At 60.6% G+C, this 16,006-nt stretch overlaps 2 protein-coding genes across 2 annotated transcripts in view; one reads left to right on the top strand and one right to left on the bottom strand.

Annotated features, from left to right (window-relative positions):
* Positions 1–16,006, top strand: part of NDUFA11 (NADH:ubiquinone oxidoreductase subunit A11) — an 87,312-nt gene that overhangs the window by 48,040 nt on the left and 23,266 nt on the right. The window lies entirely within an intron of this gene.
* Positions 3,768–11,451, bottom strand: ANGPTL4 (angiopoietin like 4). Its single transcript, XM_061355807.1, has 7 exons — positions 10,914–11,451; positions 10,387–10,497; positions 9,838–9,967; positions 5,427–5,540; positions 5,247–5,342; positions 4,707–4,982; positions 3,768–4,227 (listed from the first exon to the last, which is right to left on the bottom strand). The coding sequence occupies exons 1-7, from the start codon at positions 11,430–11,432 to the stop codon at positions 4,046–4,048; spliced, it is 1,428 nt and encodes a 475-aa protein (XP_061211791.1). The 5' UTR covers positions 11,433–11,451; the 3' UTR covers positions 3,768–4,045.

The following is a 16,006-nucleotide window of genomic DNA, read 5'->3' as shown; positions in this document are numbered from 1 at the left end:
GGTGTGATGTGCGGCTGCAGCAAACGCTGGCAGGGAAGACAACAGCTCCCTCCTGCAACAGCAGCTGCTGCAGTTATTGCTCTGACGTGCAAGGAGAGATATCACAGAATCATCATCGAATGATTTGGAATGAAGGGATCTTAGAGATCCTCCAGTCCCAACCCCTGCCAGGGCAGGGACCCCTTCCACTGGAGCAGCTTGCTCCAAGCCCCTGTGTCCAACCTGGCCTTGAGCACTGCCAGGGATGGGGCAGCCACAGCTGCCAGCGCCTCAGCACCCTCACAGGGAAGAGCTAATGCAGGCAGGACAGTGTGCTCCATGCTGCTGAGCTCCTGCAGAAGAGCTGAAGTCACTGGGAGGGGGTGTCAGGGCCTGGGGAGTATTGGTGGGTGGAGAGCTCATCTTGCGTTATTAATTTGCTGTTTCTTGGCTTTGTATCATGTTTCAGATTCCAGAGGGGGTTTGGGTTCTGCTGCTGTATAGAAAGGGCTGGAGGCCCCACTGCTGGATCTCCTGGTGCTTGTTTCTGCCATTTGGATGGGGGCTGGATGTGGAGGGGGCTCCAGGCAGCAGGTGAGGGCTCTCCTGGCTTTGCTGGGCCTCAAACACAGCTGGGTCTGGACATTGTTCCCTGATGTGCAACACCCTCTTTGAATCATGGAATCAAGAAGCTTGGACAAGACCTTTGAGCTCATCCAGTCCAACCGTTACCCATCACTGTCAATGCGACCACTGCCCCATGGCACTGAGGCCTCGTCTATACAGTGTGTGAGCACTTGCAGGGACGGTGCCTGCAGCCCTGCCCTGGGCAGCCTGTTCCAACGCCTGAGCATCCTCTGGGGAACAAATTTTCCTCAGCTCCATCTAAACCTGCCCTGGTGCAGCTTGAGGCCGCTTCCTCTTGTCCCATCCCTTGTTCCTTGGGAGCAGAGAGGCTGACTCTATGACCTTGATCTTGATTTAACGACGCTCAGAGAGAACCTCAGGTCCAAATCAGCTGCAGTTGAATCTTCTGCTGATGAGGCTGAGCTCCACACGCACCAGTCCTGTATCCCCCTGCCAGAGCACAGCCCCAGGCTGTCCTGCAGGTCCCAAAAGCCCTGTCCCAGCATGGCCAGACCCCGGAGCCCTCCGCTGGCACCGACACAGCCCCGGGAAGAGCAGCAGCTGAGGCGAGGTTTAGGAGGGAGGGCTCGGACCCTGCGCGGACCCTGCTGGCCGGGCTGCGGTGAGTGAGGCACAGCCTGCCCTGGGGAGCAGCAGCGCTCGGTAACCCAGGGGAGGGTGGGAAGCTTCGGGCAGAGCTCGGTGCCGTTCCTCTCGCCGTCACTGGAGGGCGCTGCCGCATCCTCAATGGGGCTCCCAGATGTGCCCGGCTGCAGTGAGAGTTGATGGAGGAGCTGGAGGATTCCAGGAGGATTTCAGGTGGAAACAGGGACCCAGAACTGGCGTCTTCAAGGCCAGGTTGGACACAGGGGCTTGGAGCAAGCTGCTCCAGGGGAAGGGGTCCCTGCCCTGGCAGGGGTTGGAGCTGGAGGAGCTTTAACGTTGCCTCTTGTCCTCGGGAGCAGAGAGCAGCCTCCTCCTGGCTCCGTCCTCCTTTCAGGTCACTGTAGAAAGTCCTGAGATCCCCCCTGAGCCTTCTTCTCCCCCAAAACCGGGGAGCACCAAAACCCTCTGCTCATGAATAAACACAGCACAGCTCCCTGCCCAGATTCCATCTGATGCACAAACCCCACGTTAGTCTCATCCCGTCAGCATTAAGAATAAACCACAGTACTCCCATAGCTGCTCCTGCACCCAGGGACCAAAGAAGCTTTGAATTAAGCAAATGGGACATTAGAAATGTACTCCTGAAGCCAAGAGTACAGAGACAGCGCAGGGCTGGCTATAAGGGGTTGTTTGTGCAGTTGGGCCTGGGGCTATCATTAACCCCAGGTTTGCTCCCGGGGGAGGAGGAGAGGCCCAGGAGCTGAGGCCACCTTGAGGTATTTGTACAGCTGCTGTAGGGGGCTCGAGCGGCCTCGTGTCTCTTCTTTCTACAATAAGCAGTTTCTGTCCCCCTTCCTTGCTCTGTTCTTCAGCTCCAGCGCCATGTCTGGGATCATGGGAGCTTACCTCCATCACCCCCAAGGCTCCTGCGGCATCCCCAGCCCATTTCATTCCTACCTCTGTACCCATCCTCCAGAAGCTGCAGCAAGAGCTTTTGGAGGTGCCTGTGCGTGTGCATGAACAGGTTAAGGACACTGCTTACGGGGCTTGTCCTGATCAGCTCTGACTTTAACAGGAGCTCAGTTTTCCAGCCAGCTACAAGGGCCCTGGGCAAAGGTCTGCCCCAGGAGAGCAGCACTGACACCGAGAGCTTGCGTTCCCTTGGGAACTCCGCGCATTTCATCCAGCACAGAAACTGCTGCGGGGGCTGCGGCAGGGGTTTGTGCTGGGAGAGCCCCGCTGGGCTGCAGGGGGAGCTGAGGCCGGAGGAAGCACAGCTCAGGCTCAACTCCCAGCGAGTGAAGCCTCCTCACACGGCCCCCACCCCTCTGCCAGTGGGAACTCACAGAACAGAACAGAACCATGGAATGGTTTGGGGTGAAGGGATCTTAAAGCTCCTCCAGCCCCAACCCTGCCAGGGCAGGGACCCCTTCCACTGGAGCAGCTTGCTCCAAGCCCCTGTGTCCAACCTGGCCTTGAGCACTGCCAGGGATGGGGCAGCCACAGCTTCTCTGGGCACCCTCCCAGGGAGGCACAGATGCAGCAGGACAGGTACAGGCTTGTTTTTATTAAAAGACACCTTCAGAAAAGACATTTTAGTACAAAAAAAACCCCAGTTTAAAATACACAAACTACTTGGTTGGGTCGTTCCAGCATGAACATTCATAAATTACACCACATCACCATTAACACTGCATTTAAATATGGAAACAAATTAGAGAACAGGAAAACCATCGACAAGATCCAACATCCTACAAATGCCTATTTACAGTATTTAGCAGCTAGGAGCTCTAGCATCATAGTCAATATGACTTCAATAGGGTGGGACGCTTGGGAAGCCCCAAGGCGGCATCTTGTTGCCCACGTCTCCCCAGACACCCACCCCAAAGGCAGAGGTGACAGCAGGGTACGGACCCAAGAAGGTGGTGCAGCTCTTGCACAGAACCCCTGGTCTCCTCTGGCCTTTGAGAGCAAGTTTTGGGGCCTGCACGTGGGATGCTGCGAAGTACGGGGAGGCAGCTCCCCAGGCTGCAGCAGGGTTACAGCCCCCAGCAAGGCTGGTTCTGCACAGGGACCACCAGTGCTTCGTACCGGGCTGTCCCAGTGCTTGTCCTAACCCCCTCCAGGCAGAGCTTAAGGCTCAGCCGTGCAGGATGAGGCCCTTGTGCAGGAGGCTGTCGGATCCCACCCACCCTCTCATGGAGCTGGGAGCAGATTCCCAGCCAATTCCAGCGCCGCCAGAACTGCAGGCGTTCCAGGCTGTGGGACCAGGGAAGCCTGAGCCCCGCTCTGCGCAGCATGGCCCTCACCCCCCACCAAACCCCATCTGCTCAGAGGGCTGTAGTCACCAGGCAGGGGCTGCCCAGGGCTCCCTGCCCCAAGGACCAGAGAGGGACGGAGGCTCTGGGGGCTTAGGACATCACTGGGGAGCAACAACGACAGGACCCAGCAAGGCTCCACCCCCAGTGCTTGGGGCCAGGGTAGTGATGCACTCTGTGTGCTCCCCTTTCCCCCCCGCCCCAGCTCATGAAACCCAGCACAGAAGTGTTCAGACAGCACCAGGCAGCTCGCCACAGCAGGGTCAAGGCCCTTGTGCATCTCTGGAGGTCCATCTCCCTGCTGGTGCCTCCTCTTCTGCTTTGGGAGCTCCCATCCCGGGGCTTCAGCGACATGGAGCTGCTTCACTTCTAGCCAGGAGCTGGGTTGGCTGTGAACCAAGAGGAACCCTCCTCAGGGGCCTTCCCTGGGCAGGATGGGGCCGGTTGCTGTAAACACCAAGTGATGGAGCTCAGGTCTGCTCTGCAGAGAAGGTCAGAAGTCTCAAGTGGCAGCTTCAGGGCTCTGCCTCCGGCGCCGCGGGCTGGATTTTCATGGTGGTTGCCTTGAGGGGGTAGTACCGGCCCTTCCAGGTCTTCCAGAAGATTCCCTGCTTGCGCTCGTGCCTCTGGCGCGGGATGGAGCGGAAATACTTCCCGTTGAGGTTGGCATGGCCGCACGTGCTGAACCACCAGCCCCCTGCCAAGGCAAGGCAGAGGCAGGTTTAACCCACAGCACCTCCAGGCAGAACAGACCCAGGCTCAAGGCAGCTCTGTTCCTATTTTCCAGGTCTCTGGGACCTTACAAGATCACACCTGAGCAGTCCCATGCATTGGGAAACCTTTGCACAGGTCCTACAGGACTCAGGATGTGTCTGGAAACCCCTGCAGCCCTTTCCTGCATGCAGAACCCCCTCGAGCCCTTTGGCAGCCCCATCTCAGGCCTGGGACTGGCTCCTCTTTGCTTGAAAGGTTTCCAAGCAAGGCGACAAGCAGGAAAACTGCTACAGAGAAGATGCTTGGGCCAGGAACCGCATCCCGAACCCATCCTGGCTCCCTGCACGGCTCCAAGGATGCAGCTTTCCCAGGGTCACCACCAACGGGGTCTGGACCTGCCGGGTGCTGTCCCTCTCGGGCAGTGGAAGGTGCCCCCACGGGGCAGGGAGAGCTCGCACTGACCTGAGAGGTGCTTGGCGCAGTTTGTGTCAGCTTTGAGGTCGTGGTCCCGATCCCGCGTGGAGAACGGCAGCTGCCTGAAGTCCCCGATGGCGTTTTCCAGCTCTCCGGAGAGGGGTCCCAGCAGGCTGAGGGTGTAGGCTGTGCTCTCGCCCCCGAGGCTGAACACAAACTGAATCGCCTGCGAATTCCCCTCCCAGTCTTCCAGCTCGATCAGGAGATTGAATCTGCCCTCCTGGACGAGGCGATGCATCTTCTCCAGCCCCAGCCAGAAGTCACCTGAGCCAAGACAACTGCAGTGGGCATGGGGACACAAATACACCACGCACACACGGGAACAGGCTCCAGAGACACAGAGGGACAAGGCAGGACCCTGCATCACTTGAATGCCTGGCCCCTGCAGGAAGACTAAGGACTCTTGGTCTGCAAGCAGTGCAGTACTGTGCTCTGCCACACAGAGATCTCCAGGGGCCACCACGGGGCAGTAGTTCATGCCAAGATATCACTTATCCCACACTAACACAGACACCATCATCCACCTACCTCGAAGGTCTCCAAAGCCGTTCTTGTAGGCATCCCAAAGCTGGTCGAAGTCCACGGAGCCGTCTGTGCGCCTCTGGATCACGGTCCAGCCACCTTCTGCAGCAGGGAGAACACGGTCACTGGGGCTCCCCTTTCCAGGGCCACCAGGGGAAGGGCTGCGGGGCACACGCACTGCTTTACCTGTGGTCATGTCACAGTAGACCTTGAAGGGCTGGGACCCTGCGGGCTGCACTTGGAAAACGCCACTGCTCTGCTGCCCGGCCAGGAAGAGCTGGTGGCAATCCTGCGGGAGCCCTGCGGGAAGGACACAGCCACTGAGAGAGGGCGGCCCCGAGTCCCGCTTCCTCAGCAGGCTGCTCCTACCACGGCCCCAGCACTTGCAGCCCTGGCCCCCAGCCCAGCAGCTGTGCACAGCAGTGGCCGCTGCTCCGGACACGTGCCGCTGGCTGCAGCATCTTCCAAGTCCGTGACCCCGCATCTCTCCATCCATCCATCATCCATCCATCCATCATCCACCCATCTCCCCATCCATCCATCATCCATCCATCCATCCATCCATCCATCATCCACCCATCTCCCCATCCATCCATCCAAACACAGCTCCTCGGGCTGCAGCCCAAGGAAGAAGCCAGGCACTGGGCCAGGCTGGGGTGACCCAGGCTGGGGTGAGCTTCCCAAGGATCCTCCCAGCTCCCTCAGCAGCAGGCGGGAGCATCCCCTCGGGGTGAAGCTCTCCCCAGGGGGTTCAGCAGCTGAGCCCTGGCTCGGGAAGGGGCTGGCGCACGCAGGACCCAGTGACCACGGTGGCCCCAGCGGCCATCCCCCTGGGCAAGCTGCCACCAGCAGGCGCGGGGCCAGGCTGGGCTGACCCTTGCCTGCCCAAGGCACCTCGACCGGGGCAGAGATGGGCTGGCGGGACCTCGGCGAGCCCCGGCTCACTGCACCCAGGGCGAGGCCACCCCGAGCTCGTCCCCCTCCATCCGCACACAGCAGGCGGGCTCCCACCTCTCCTCCTGCCCCTGCCCCTGCGGGACTTTGCCCGGGGCCGCCAGCACAGCATCGTTTCAACAGCGCTGGTAAAGTCCATCCAGGAGCTGGGGAAGGGACGGGGAACGGGGCTGAAACCTGTTACAAAACCCGAGTCAAAAGGCCAGGGGAGGATGAGCAGAGCCCCAGCGCCGGGGCTGCGGCGCAGTCAAGGGGCTCTTTGTGAGCCGGGACAGGTGCCCCCTCACCCCCAGACAAAGGGGCCCTGTTCTTCCCATGCAAGGGTGGGATGGATTTGGGTGGCTCCACAGCTGCTGCCACCACGACCCCAGGGACAGGCGGGTGAGGAAACCCAGACAGGCCCCGGCTGTGCTGGGGAGCTGCTGCCCCCCAGAGCCCCACCGTGGGGTCCCCCCTTTGCTGTGTCTGCCCCCGGGGTCAGGGCTGGGCCAGGACTGGGGAGCAGCAGCTTGGAGAGGAGCCTCCCCCACTGCTGTGGGGCTCCACATTGGGCAGAAGGGGGAAAGGGGGGCTCTGAGCTGTGCAGGGCAGGAGCCAGATGCACCCCTGTGGGGCACTGCCCCTTGCCCAGTCTTCACTGCGCACCCCAGTGCTTTGCTGGGATGAAGAGTGGAGCCACTCAGATCTCCACAGGGTGCCCAGAGAAGCTGTGGCTGCCCCATCCCTGGCAGTGCTCAAGGCCAGGTTGGACACAAGGGCTTGGAGCAAGCTGCTCCAGTGGAAGGGGTCCCTGCCCTGGCAGGGGTTGGAGCTGGATGAGGTTTGAGGTCCCTTCCAACCCAACCCAGGCTGGCATTCTAGGAAAGGTCAGCATGGGGGGGACCGGGGGACAGCAATGTGACACCCGCCACCACCTTTCACCCATTTCCCCCCTTCTCCCCCCCGACCACCCTAGTGAACTTTCCTCTCCTTGGCACCGGGCCCTCTCCCACCACTGCAGCCACCAGCACAGCGGGGCCAGCAGCATCCCTGTGTGATGCCAGCGTGGGACTGGTGCCACAGAGCCCCCCCGTGCACCACAGGACTTGCTCTCTCCCTAGTGGCCAGCACCATGAGGAGGCCAAGTGCATCCCTGACCACCCCACTCTGTAGGGAAGGGGAAGCCAAATGAAGCCTGATGGGAGGAAACCCCCAACCCGACCCCATACCCAGAGCAGCAGCAGGGAGGTGCTGCAGCCTGCTGAGCTCCTCACCTCCTCTCCCATCTCATCTCCAGCATCAGCAGGGCAGTGCCCAGGAGAACGCTCCACAGAGCAGCCCCATTCCTGTCTGTGAGGTTTCTCCTCAGCCTTGGCCACTCTCCCACCCCTTCCCCTGCAGCACCAGGGGCTTTGTGAGCAGCTGAACGAGGTGCAGCTGCCTGCCAGCCTCGGTGCAGTCCTGGTCTGAGGAACACACTCCTTAGCTCCAGTTCGTGTTGCACATCCCTATGGCACCAGCAGGACAAACCCTCCTGGCTGCTCGGGACCTTCGCCTTTCCCTCCCCTTCTACACAGCCAAACGAGACACAAGGATCAAGAAGGCTCCCCAGGCACAGCAGCCTCATTACCCAACCGGATCTCCAGGCACGCCAGGAGGTCACCAACCTGCCATAAACGCCCTGCCTCGCTGATGGCAGGAGCGGGGTTTTCATCGCCTCCCCCTCACCCAACCCCTTTATTTTGGAGCTCCAGAGCCAGGCTTTGCTGGGCTCTGCCTTTCCCCTACTGGGCCGGCTGCCAGGCAGCACAGCCTCTGCCTGAAGACATGATCCTCTTTCTGCAAGCGATTAAACCTTTCCCTCTCCAGGCTGCTCCGAGCCTTCAACTTTCACATGCTTGGCCCTGAGCCATTTCTGGCCTCAGAAAAAACCCCAAACTTGAGCTCACTTGGATGCAAATAAAAGGCTCTTTCTCAAAGGGCTGCTGGTGGAGCTCAGCACCGCGGCTCTGCCTCACAATGGCACAGAGCAGCCACGAGCCTCCCCGGGCAGAGGGCACGGCGCTGCCCTGCCACACACTGAGGGCTCCAGGGTTTGCCAGCAAAGCCCCTCGGTTTGCTGATGAGAGGAAGCCAGTTTGTCTGCTCTCAGCAATAGCAACATCAGGGGTTAGGCAAGAGAAGGGAGGAGGGATGCCTGGAGCATTAGGGATGCTCAGGGTCTCCCCATCAGAATCATGCACAAGGAGGCGCTGAGCCCTCATAGCACCCCCAGGGTCTCAGGGTCCTCTCTGTGCTGCACCCAGCACCCATCAGCACCAACAGCACAGCCTACATCTGCCACCATTGAGTAGCAAAGGCCCAAACCCATCTCCCTGCACCCCACTTTCAGGCTAACCCGAGAGCTGAGGAGGGAGCTTGGACTAAGTGGCTGTAGTAGGGGACTTTTACAGGTCCCTTCCAACCCAAATGATGCCAGGATTCTCTGGCAAACACAACTGAGGGCAAGCCAGAAAGCAGAGCTGGGGGAAACCCCAGAGGGAAAGAGGTTTTGAGATGCTGCTGTCACCAAGGGAGACTTTACACGGGCCCACCACAGGCCGGCCAACCCCACCGAGCCGAGCACCAGGCGCTGGGAGCCCCCTGTCCCATCTCTTCCCTTGCCTGCAGCAGTTCTGCAGCTCTTTTGTTCTGCTCACCCAGCTCCCGGCAGCAGTGACAGCTCCCAGCTCCTCACACACCCAACCACGTGTTCTCCCATCGCTGCCCCTGCCTGGGGCAGGATTTCCCCACGCATCTCCTCAGCCCGCCCGGTTTGTGTTTGGCTTGCACCGGACATCCCCGGACAGCTGCACACGCAGCCAGCACCCTCATTTGGCTGACTGAGCACCAGCTGCTCTGGCCAGCAAAGCCTGCAGGGACAGCGCTTCCTGGCTGGGAGGAGGCTGCAGGACACGGCACAGCTGGGGACACCCGCTCCGATGGCCCTCGCTGGCACAGGAGATGCTCCAGATGCAGCATCCGCTCGTGCACTCGGTGCCAGGAGTGCCCCGTGCCCTCCCCGCAGCTCAGCCCTTGCTGCCAAGGATACCGGGAGCTGAGGCACTCAGCTTTCATGCATGGGCCCTAAACATGAGCCAGTACAATGCACAAGGACTCCAAGAGCTACACCAGTGGAAGGTGCCCCTGCCCATGGCAGGGGATTGGCACTGGATGCGCTCTGTGGTCCCTTCCAGCCCAGCCCAGGTTGGGATTCTGTGATCTCTCTTCCTCTCACGGCTCTCTCCATCCACAGACAGACCGAGCAGCCGGCCCTGTCTGCTGCAGTTTGTGCAGGTGAACAAAGTTAACCCCAAGGAGCAGAGATCCTCCTTTCCTCCCTGCATCCACACTCCCAATCCTCTAACAGATACCTGCCAGCCGTGTTTGTCCTCTCCCTGCTGCACTCTTAACATCAGGCAGAGAAATTCCTCTCAAATCCTTACATTCCTGCTGGACTAACACCGATCCCGAAGGCTGCGATCCTGCCCATGCTCCAGATCCCCCCTGTCTGGCCCAACTCCCAAGCTCTGGATTTGGGAGCAAACCTCACATCCTGACTCTGGACAAGTGAACCTTTTGTTTTGGAGCAGCAGGTTTGCTCCAGCGCAGAGCAGACACTCACTGTGCAGCAGCACGGGCTCCCTGCTGGTGTTGTGGCTCTGGTTCAGGAGGCTGAAGCTCTTCGGGTTTATCTTCCACTTTGGAGCCTGCGTTTTGTTGGCCTTCAGGTGGAAGGGGATCAGGAGATTGACCTGAAAGAGCAGTGCGCAAGTCAGGACACTTCAATCCCAGCTCGTTTTCCACACTGGTGCTCAGGGGAGCTCCGCAGCCCAGCCTCTCCCCGTGACCAGGGCTGGGGCTGAACTTGCCCCGACACCTCAAGGAACAGGATACCAGCAGCTGGGCAAAGCCGGGAATTACTGCGGGCTTTCACAGCCAGGCTAAAGGGTTCGTCCTGCAGACAAACCCAAGGGAAGAGCCCCGGGGGGCTCCGTTCCCACAGCCCAGTTCCTCCACACAGATGCTCTGGAAGCCGCTTGTTTGCTGCTGTGGCACCGGGACCAGGGCCGTGGCCCTTGTGAAGTCCCCAGAGCTGGGGAGCAGCCTCAGAGCCGCCTCTCGTCCCACAGGACCCTAGCACCGTGTGGGACCAGCCCAGGAGGGAGCTCACCTTGCTCTGCAGGCTCTTAATCTGCAGATTCTGCTTGTCCAGCTTGTACTGCTGCTGCTTGATCTTCTGCAGGAGCTCCTCGATCCGCAGGTTCTGAGCATCCATCAGGGACTGCAGGAGGGGGGGAAGAGCCGGGTGAACGCCCCAGCTCTGAGGAGACCCCGGGGCTCCCAGGGACCCCTCAGCAGGAACCTCCGCGGGGAGGGGTCTCCCGATGCCCCTCAAAGGGACTCCCACTTGTGTGTGTGGGGTCTCCAGTGCCCCGCAGCCAGACCCCTAAGCCCAGCTCCCAGTGCCCCAGGGGAATCGGGTCCCCTCCCCGCTCCGGAGGTGCTGCTCCCCACGGCAGCCCCCTCCCAGCCGCTCCCATCGCCCCGGGAAGGGTCCGGTTCCCCACACAGTTCCCAGCCGGCAGCCAGGGACCCCTCCCCGCCTGCCCACCAGGTCCCTGCCGCTGCCCCGGGCGGGTCGGGTCCCCGCTGCCGGTACCGAGGGCCCGATCCCTCGGTTCTGGGGGCGGTGCTCACCTGCAGCGCTCCCAGGTCCCTGGCGCTCTGGTTCCCGGCCGGCCTCGCCTGCAGCGCCAGCCGGAGGCGCCCCTCGATCTGCTCCAGCCGCCCCTGGATCTCGGCTTTATCAGCCGCCACCTCCTCCAGGCGCTGCCGCAAAGCCTCGGAGAGGTTCAGGAGCTGCCGGCCGCGGCCCTCCAGCTCCCGCACGCTGTCCCGCAGGCGCTCGCCCTGCTCCTGCGCATCCCGCGCCTGCCGCAGCAGCCGCCCTAGGGAGCTGTTATGGGCGCTCAGGCGGCTGCCGAGCTCCCGCATCTGCCCCTTGGTGCGGTCCACGTGCTCCTTGAGGCCGTGCCCGAGCTGCAGGAGCCCGTGGGCGATCACGTTCACCTCGTCCCAGGACGCGAACTGCGCCCGCCGCTCCTTGCCCGCCGCCCTCCGCTCGGCCCCGGGGCCGGGGCCCGCTCCCGCCGGCGCCGCGGCCGCGGTAGCTCCCAGCAGCAGGAGCAGCAGCGCGGACACCCCGGTGCGCTCCATTCCGCCCGCTCCGGTGCTCGCTCCGCCGCCGCGGCCCCGCTTTTATCGCCGCCCGCGCACCGCGGTGGGGAGGGACCCGGCACCGGCCCCTCCCCGCCCGCCCGGCCCCGCCGCTTTGTTCGCCCTCCCCCGGGCAGGGGCCGCTCCTCAAACCCTGCCCGCAGCAGCCCCGGCCTCAGAGACACCCCCCCCCCGCGCCCCTCGGTCTCCATCCCCGCCCATCCCCATCCCCATCCCTATCCTCATCCCTATCCCTTCCCCACCCTCATTCCTTCCCCATCCCATCCCTTCCCATCCTCATCCCCATCCCCTTTCCCATCCCAATCGCCATCCCTGCCCCTGGACCAAGGCCCCTCATCCTGTTGGCAGCAAAAAAAACACATTTGAGCATGAGCAGCAGGTCGAGAGAGGGGGCTCTCTGCCTCTGCTGTGCCCTGGGGAGGTCCCCCCTGCACTGCTGATCCACCCTGGGACAAGGGATGCAGGGACAGGACAAGCTGGACGAGCTTTAAGGTCCCTTCAACCCAAACCATTCCATGATGCTATGATAAACCCCATCCCAAACTATCTCTGATCACAGGAGCAGGAGTCCCGGGTGATGCCCCACAGGAAGCAGCCAGCTCTGGGGAAGGTGCACACTCGGGGTCAGCTCCTCTGTGCCCATGGGCTGAGCATGATGTTTACCCCTCTAAATGCTCCCAGTCTCCCAAGGATAAATTCCTGCCCCCTGTAAGGCTTCAATCTCCCCCTTTGAAAAGTGGGCATCATTTGTGACTTGGACTCTGGCTACCGGCTCTTCCCTCTTGTCCTCCCTTTTTTCCACTGGCTTCAAAGGCGTTCTCAATCTGTTTTTTTCTCCCCATCAATGAATTCACACACTGTGATGGAGCCTTTCAGCTAAGAGCAGATGGAGCCCTTCTGCTCCCTCCCCACTTGGTGTTTCCTCTGGATCTGCCATAGCACATCCTAGAGCAGGGAGCAGCATTCCCATCCACACCACCTTCTGGGGGCTCAATCCCAGCTTCCCAAGCCCTGCTGGGCCCTCCTGCACATCTGGATGGCAGCGAACCCCGTGGGAGCAGAGCTCAGAGTGGGACCTGTGCTCCGCTCCCCTCTGCTCAGCCCCGCAGGAGCCCACAGCACCCCTGGCTCCATCCACCGCTGCTCCCACCCTTGGGCACATCCCACCCATCCCATGGGATCCACTGTGGGTCTGCAGAGCTGGGTTTGAAGCCCAGCCTCTCCCTTGCCGGGGCCATGACGTGCACATCCAACACTTCCATCAAGCCTAACTTGCTTCCCCCTCCCCAAGCAGGCAACTAATGGAAGGGTTTCCCCTCTTTTCTGCTGCTTTCCCTGTTGGGAGTGCAGCAGCTCCTCGCTGGGGGTGTGTTTATGGGCAAAGGCTCCTGCAGGAACAATTCCCAGCCGCTGCGTTCCCGTTCTCCTGGCCCTGGGCTGTCTCCAAGCCTTTCCCAGGTTGCGGCTGCAGAAGCAGGGAGTGAGGCCTCAGGGTGAGCGCTGAGCACAGGGAGGAGCCACCGGCTCCGACAGAGGTGAGAGTTAAGGAGGAATAGGGGAAATGTCATCAGTCAGAGCCCAGCCCCCTCCGCCAGTCGATGCTTTCTCGTTTATTTCATGGTTAGAAGGAATTTGTCAGATGAGGAAAAAGGAGAAAATGCTGGGGCAGCAAACAGCGCAGGGAGAGAGGCAGCGCAAAATGGGAACGGGGGGGCTGCTTCTTCAGACCTTTGAGGCTTGGGGCTGTGAAAGGGAGCTGGGGACAAGGGGAGGGGGTGGTGACCCCCATCAGGCTTCTCTGTGCAGCCCAGGGCTCCTGTGTGGCCCTTTGGGGTGCACCTTGTGCCCCCTTCACTCCCTCAGGGATGGACCTGCCAGCACCCCCAGTGCTGGGGGGGGGTGGGGGGGGGCAGCCACAGCTCTGCCAGAAATTCCCCAAAATTGGTGATTCCACCCCAAAAAAAAAAAAACATGAAAATTCTTTTCCTCTGGGTCCTGCTGGGTTTGGGCATCCCGGGAGATGTGAGCCAGCAGGAGCCTGAGGTTGGAGCATGGCATCCCCAGAGCCTTGTGAAGCAGGAAACACCAACCCCGAGTCACTGGGACAAACAGGGAACCCAGTTTCATGTGTTGACTGTTGGTCTGGGTTAATGACATCAGGCAGAATGAATCCTTGTGAGCAGCTCCGCTCCCTGCCCTGCTGTTACCCAACACTGGAGCTTGGCCTGGGAATCACTGGGGTTACACCGGGTGCCGGAGCAGACGTGTTCCCACTGGTTGTTCTCTGCACTCGCAGTGTTTGTGCTGAGGCAGGAGAGGGGCAATGGAAGGAGCCCCATGATTTATGCATATCCCTTCAGCTGTGTTTTCCTATTGGGACATCTCTAATTTACCTTGAGAGATGGGAATTGTTAATGGACACAAACAAAGAGTTCCCCGAGGCCCTGAGCTCCCATGGGCTGGGAGTGACCCCAGATCAATGGGAAGGTGCTTTCTGCAGAGCTGAGCTTAAACAGAGGCTCAAAGAGTGTGGCCAGCAGGGATTTCTCCATGCCAAGAGGGAGCCTGAACTGCTCTGCATGGAAAAGTGCTGCAGCCAAAAGCCCTGCTCAGGCTGGGGCTGGGGCTGGGGCTGGGCCCTCAGGGCTGCCCCTGGGTCTCTGCAGGTTCATCAGGGTCCCCTGCCTGGGTCATCCCTTGGGGATGGAGCAGTGGCTCCAGAGGCAGTTCTCCAAGGTCTCTCTGTGGGAACAGGAGTTGTCCCATCCCCACCTCTATCCCTGTCACAATCAACACCCCCATCTTCATCCCCACCGCTTCTTCCATGTGATTTCCCCCAGCCCAGACAAACTTCCAGCCTGGAAAGGCAGTATCCCCAGCACACACCATAAGTAGATCCTCGAAACAGCCCCTGCATATCTATACCCATCCCTATTCCCTTCCCCATCCCCACCTCTATCCCCACCACACCTCATCCCATCACATCCCCATCCCCATCCCCTTATCTATCCTTCTCCTCTTCCCTATCCATATCCATATCCTCTTACCCATCTGTATCCCCATCCCTAACCCTATCCCACCTCATCCCATCCCCATCCCTATCCCTATCCTCATCCCTATACCCATCCCAATCCCTATCTCTACCCTTATCCCCATGGCCATACCCACCTTCATCCCCATCCCCTCTTTCTTCCCCATCCCATCCCCATCCCTATTCCCATCCTAATCCCTATACCCATCCCAATCCCTATCTCTACCCTTATCCCATGCCCATCCCCACTTTCATCCCCATACCCATCCCAATCCCTATCTCTACCCTTATCCCATGCCCATCCCCCCCTTCATCCCCATCCCCTCTTTCTTCCCCATCCCCATCCCATCCCCATCCCTATCCCTATCCTCATCCCTATACCCATCCCAATCCCTATCTTTACCCTTATCCCCATGGCCATCCCCACCTTCATCCCCATCCCCTCTTTCTTCCCCATCCCATCCCCATCCCTATTCCCATCCTAATCCCTATACCCATCCCAATCCCTATCTCTACCCTTATCCCATGCCCATCCCCACCTTCATCCCCATCCCCTCTTTCTTCCCCATCCCCATCCCATCCCCATCCCTATCCCCATCCTCATCCCTATACCCATCCTGATCCCTATCTCTACCCATATCCCCATGCCCATCCCCACCTTCATCCCCATCCCCTTTCTTCCCCCTCCCCACCCTTATCCCCATCCCATCCCATCCTATCCCATGCCCAGCAGGCTGTGATGGTGTCTTTGTTCTCTGCCTTTCCCATCTCCTTCCCAGCTGACCCCGCGGGTCACTGTGTGAAAGTTCATCCCCATCTGAACTGAATTCCTGCAGCTGCGGAGCCGGGCTCACGTCACCGGAGGGGTGGGCGCGATGCCGGTTTACAGGAATGCTGCTCACAGCCTTGCTTTGTTGTTGGAAGTGTGTCGGGGACTCCAGTGCGAGGGGAATGGGGCAGATGTGAATGACACCATCGCTGCTCCGGGGAGAAAGTTGGGCTCTCCAGGAGAACGGGGATCCTGATTCAGCAGCAGCCGGGAGACATCCAGCAGGGATTTCCCCCCAGGCACTGGCTGAGCAGAGCAGCACGTCTCACCCAGACAAGCACTGGCAGCATTCCCGGCTGGAGCGGGTTCTCCATCCGCCTTGGTGTCCACTCAGACCTGGCCCTGGCAGTGATTTCACTGTCACACACCCGTGGGGCGCAGCACAAAACCCACATCCTGGGGCTGCTCATTCCTGCTCTTCCCAACCGTGGAGCTTTGCTGGACCAGGATCCCCATCACTCCCTGCTCCGGAAAGGGGCTGTGCGGCTCCTTCCCAGACCAGGCTGGTGGTGCCCCGACCCTCCCTGCTCTGAGGCTTCCTGAGCACCAGCCTCCTCCATCCCCAGGGCCAGGGACACCCCCTCAGCCCCGTCATCGGGTTTGCAGAAGCTCCTGCTCTCGGTGCTGCTGCTGCTCGAGACAGATTTCCAAGCAGGGTGAGTCAGAAACATGGAAAGTTGGTTGGAGCCATCA

This window comes from Neopsephotus bourkii, unplaced genomic scaffold (genome assembly GCF_033783945.1).
Source record: "Neopsephotus bourkii isolate Nb327-2 ecotype Australia unplaced genomic scaffold, CSIRO-AGI_Nbou_v1 NB_838, whole genome shotgun sequence".
In the NCBI taxonomy this organism is placed as follows: domain Eukaryota; kingdom Metazoa; phylum Chordata; class Aves; order Psittaciformes; family Psittacidae; genus Neopsephotus; species Neopsephotus bourkii.
This window is presented reverse-complemented; position numbering and strand designations above follow the sequence as displayed.

What these genes read in the sequence shown, in the direction of transcription:
- ANGPTL4 (XM_061355807.1), bottom strand. Translation starts at nt 11,432, where the DNA reads ATGGAGCGCACCGGGGTGTCCGCGCTGCTGCTCCTGCTGCTGGGAGCT. An exon ending in GGAGCCCGTGCTGCTGCACA is followed by an intron (nt 5,541 to 9,837) that starts GTGAGTGTCTGC and finishes TCCTTCCCGCAG; the next exon opens with GGCTCCCGCAGGATTGCCAC. An exon ending in CGGCTTTGGAGACCTTCGAG is followed by an intron (nt 4,983 to 5,246) that starts GTAGGTGGATGA and finishes GTCTTGGCTCAG; the next exon opens with GTGACTTCTGGCTGGGGCTG.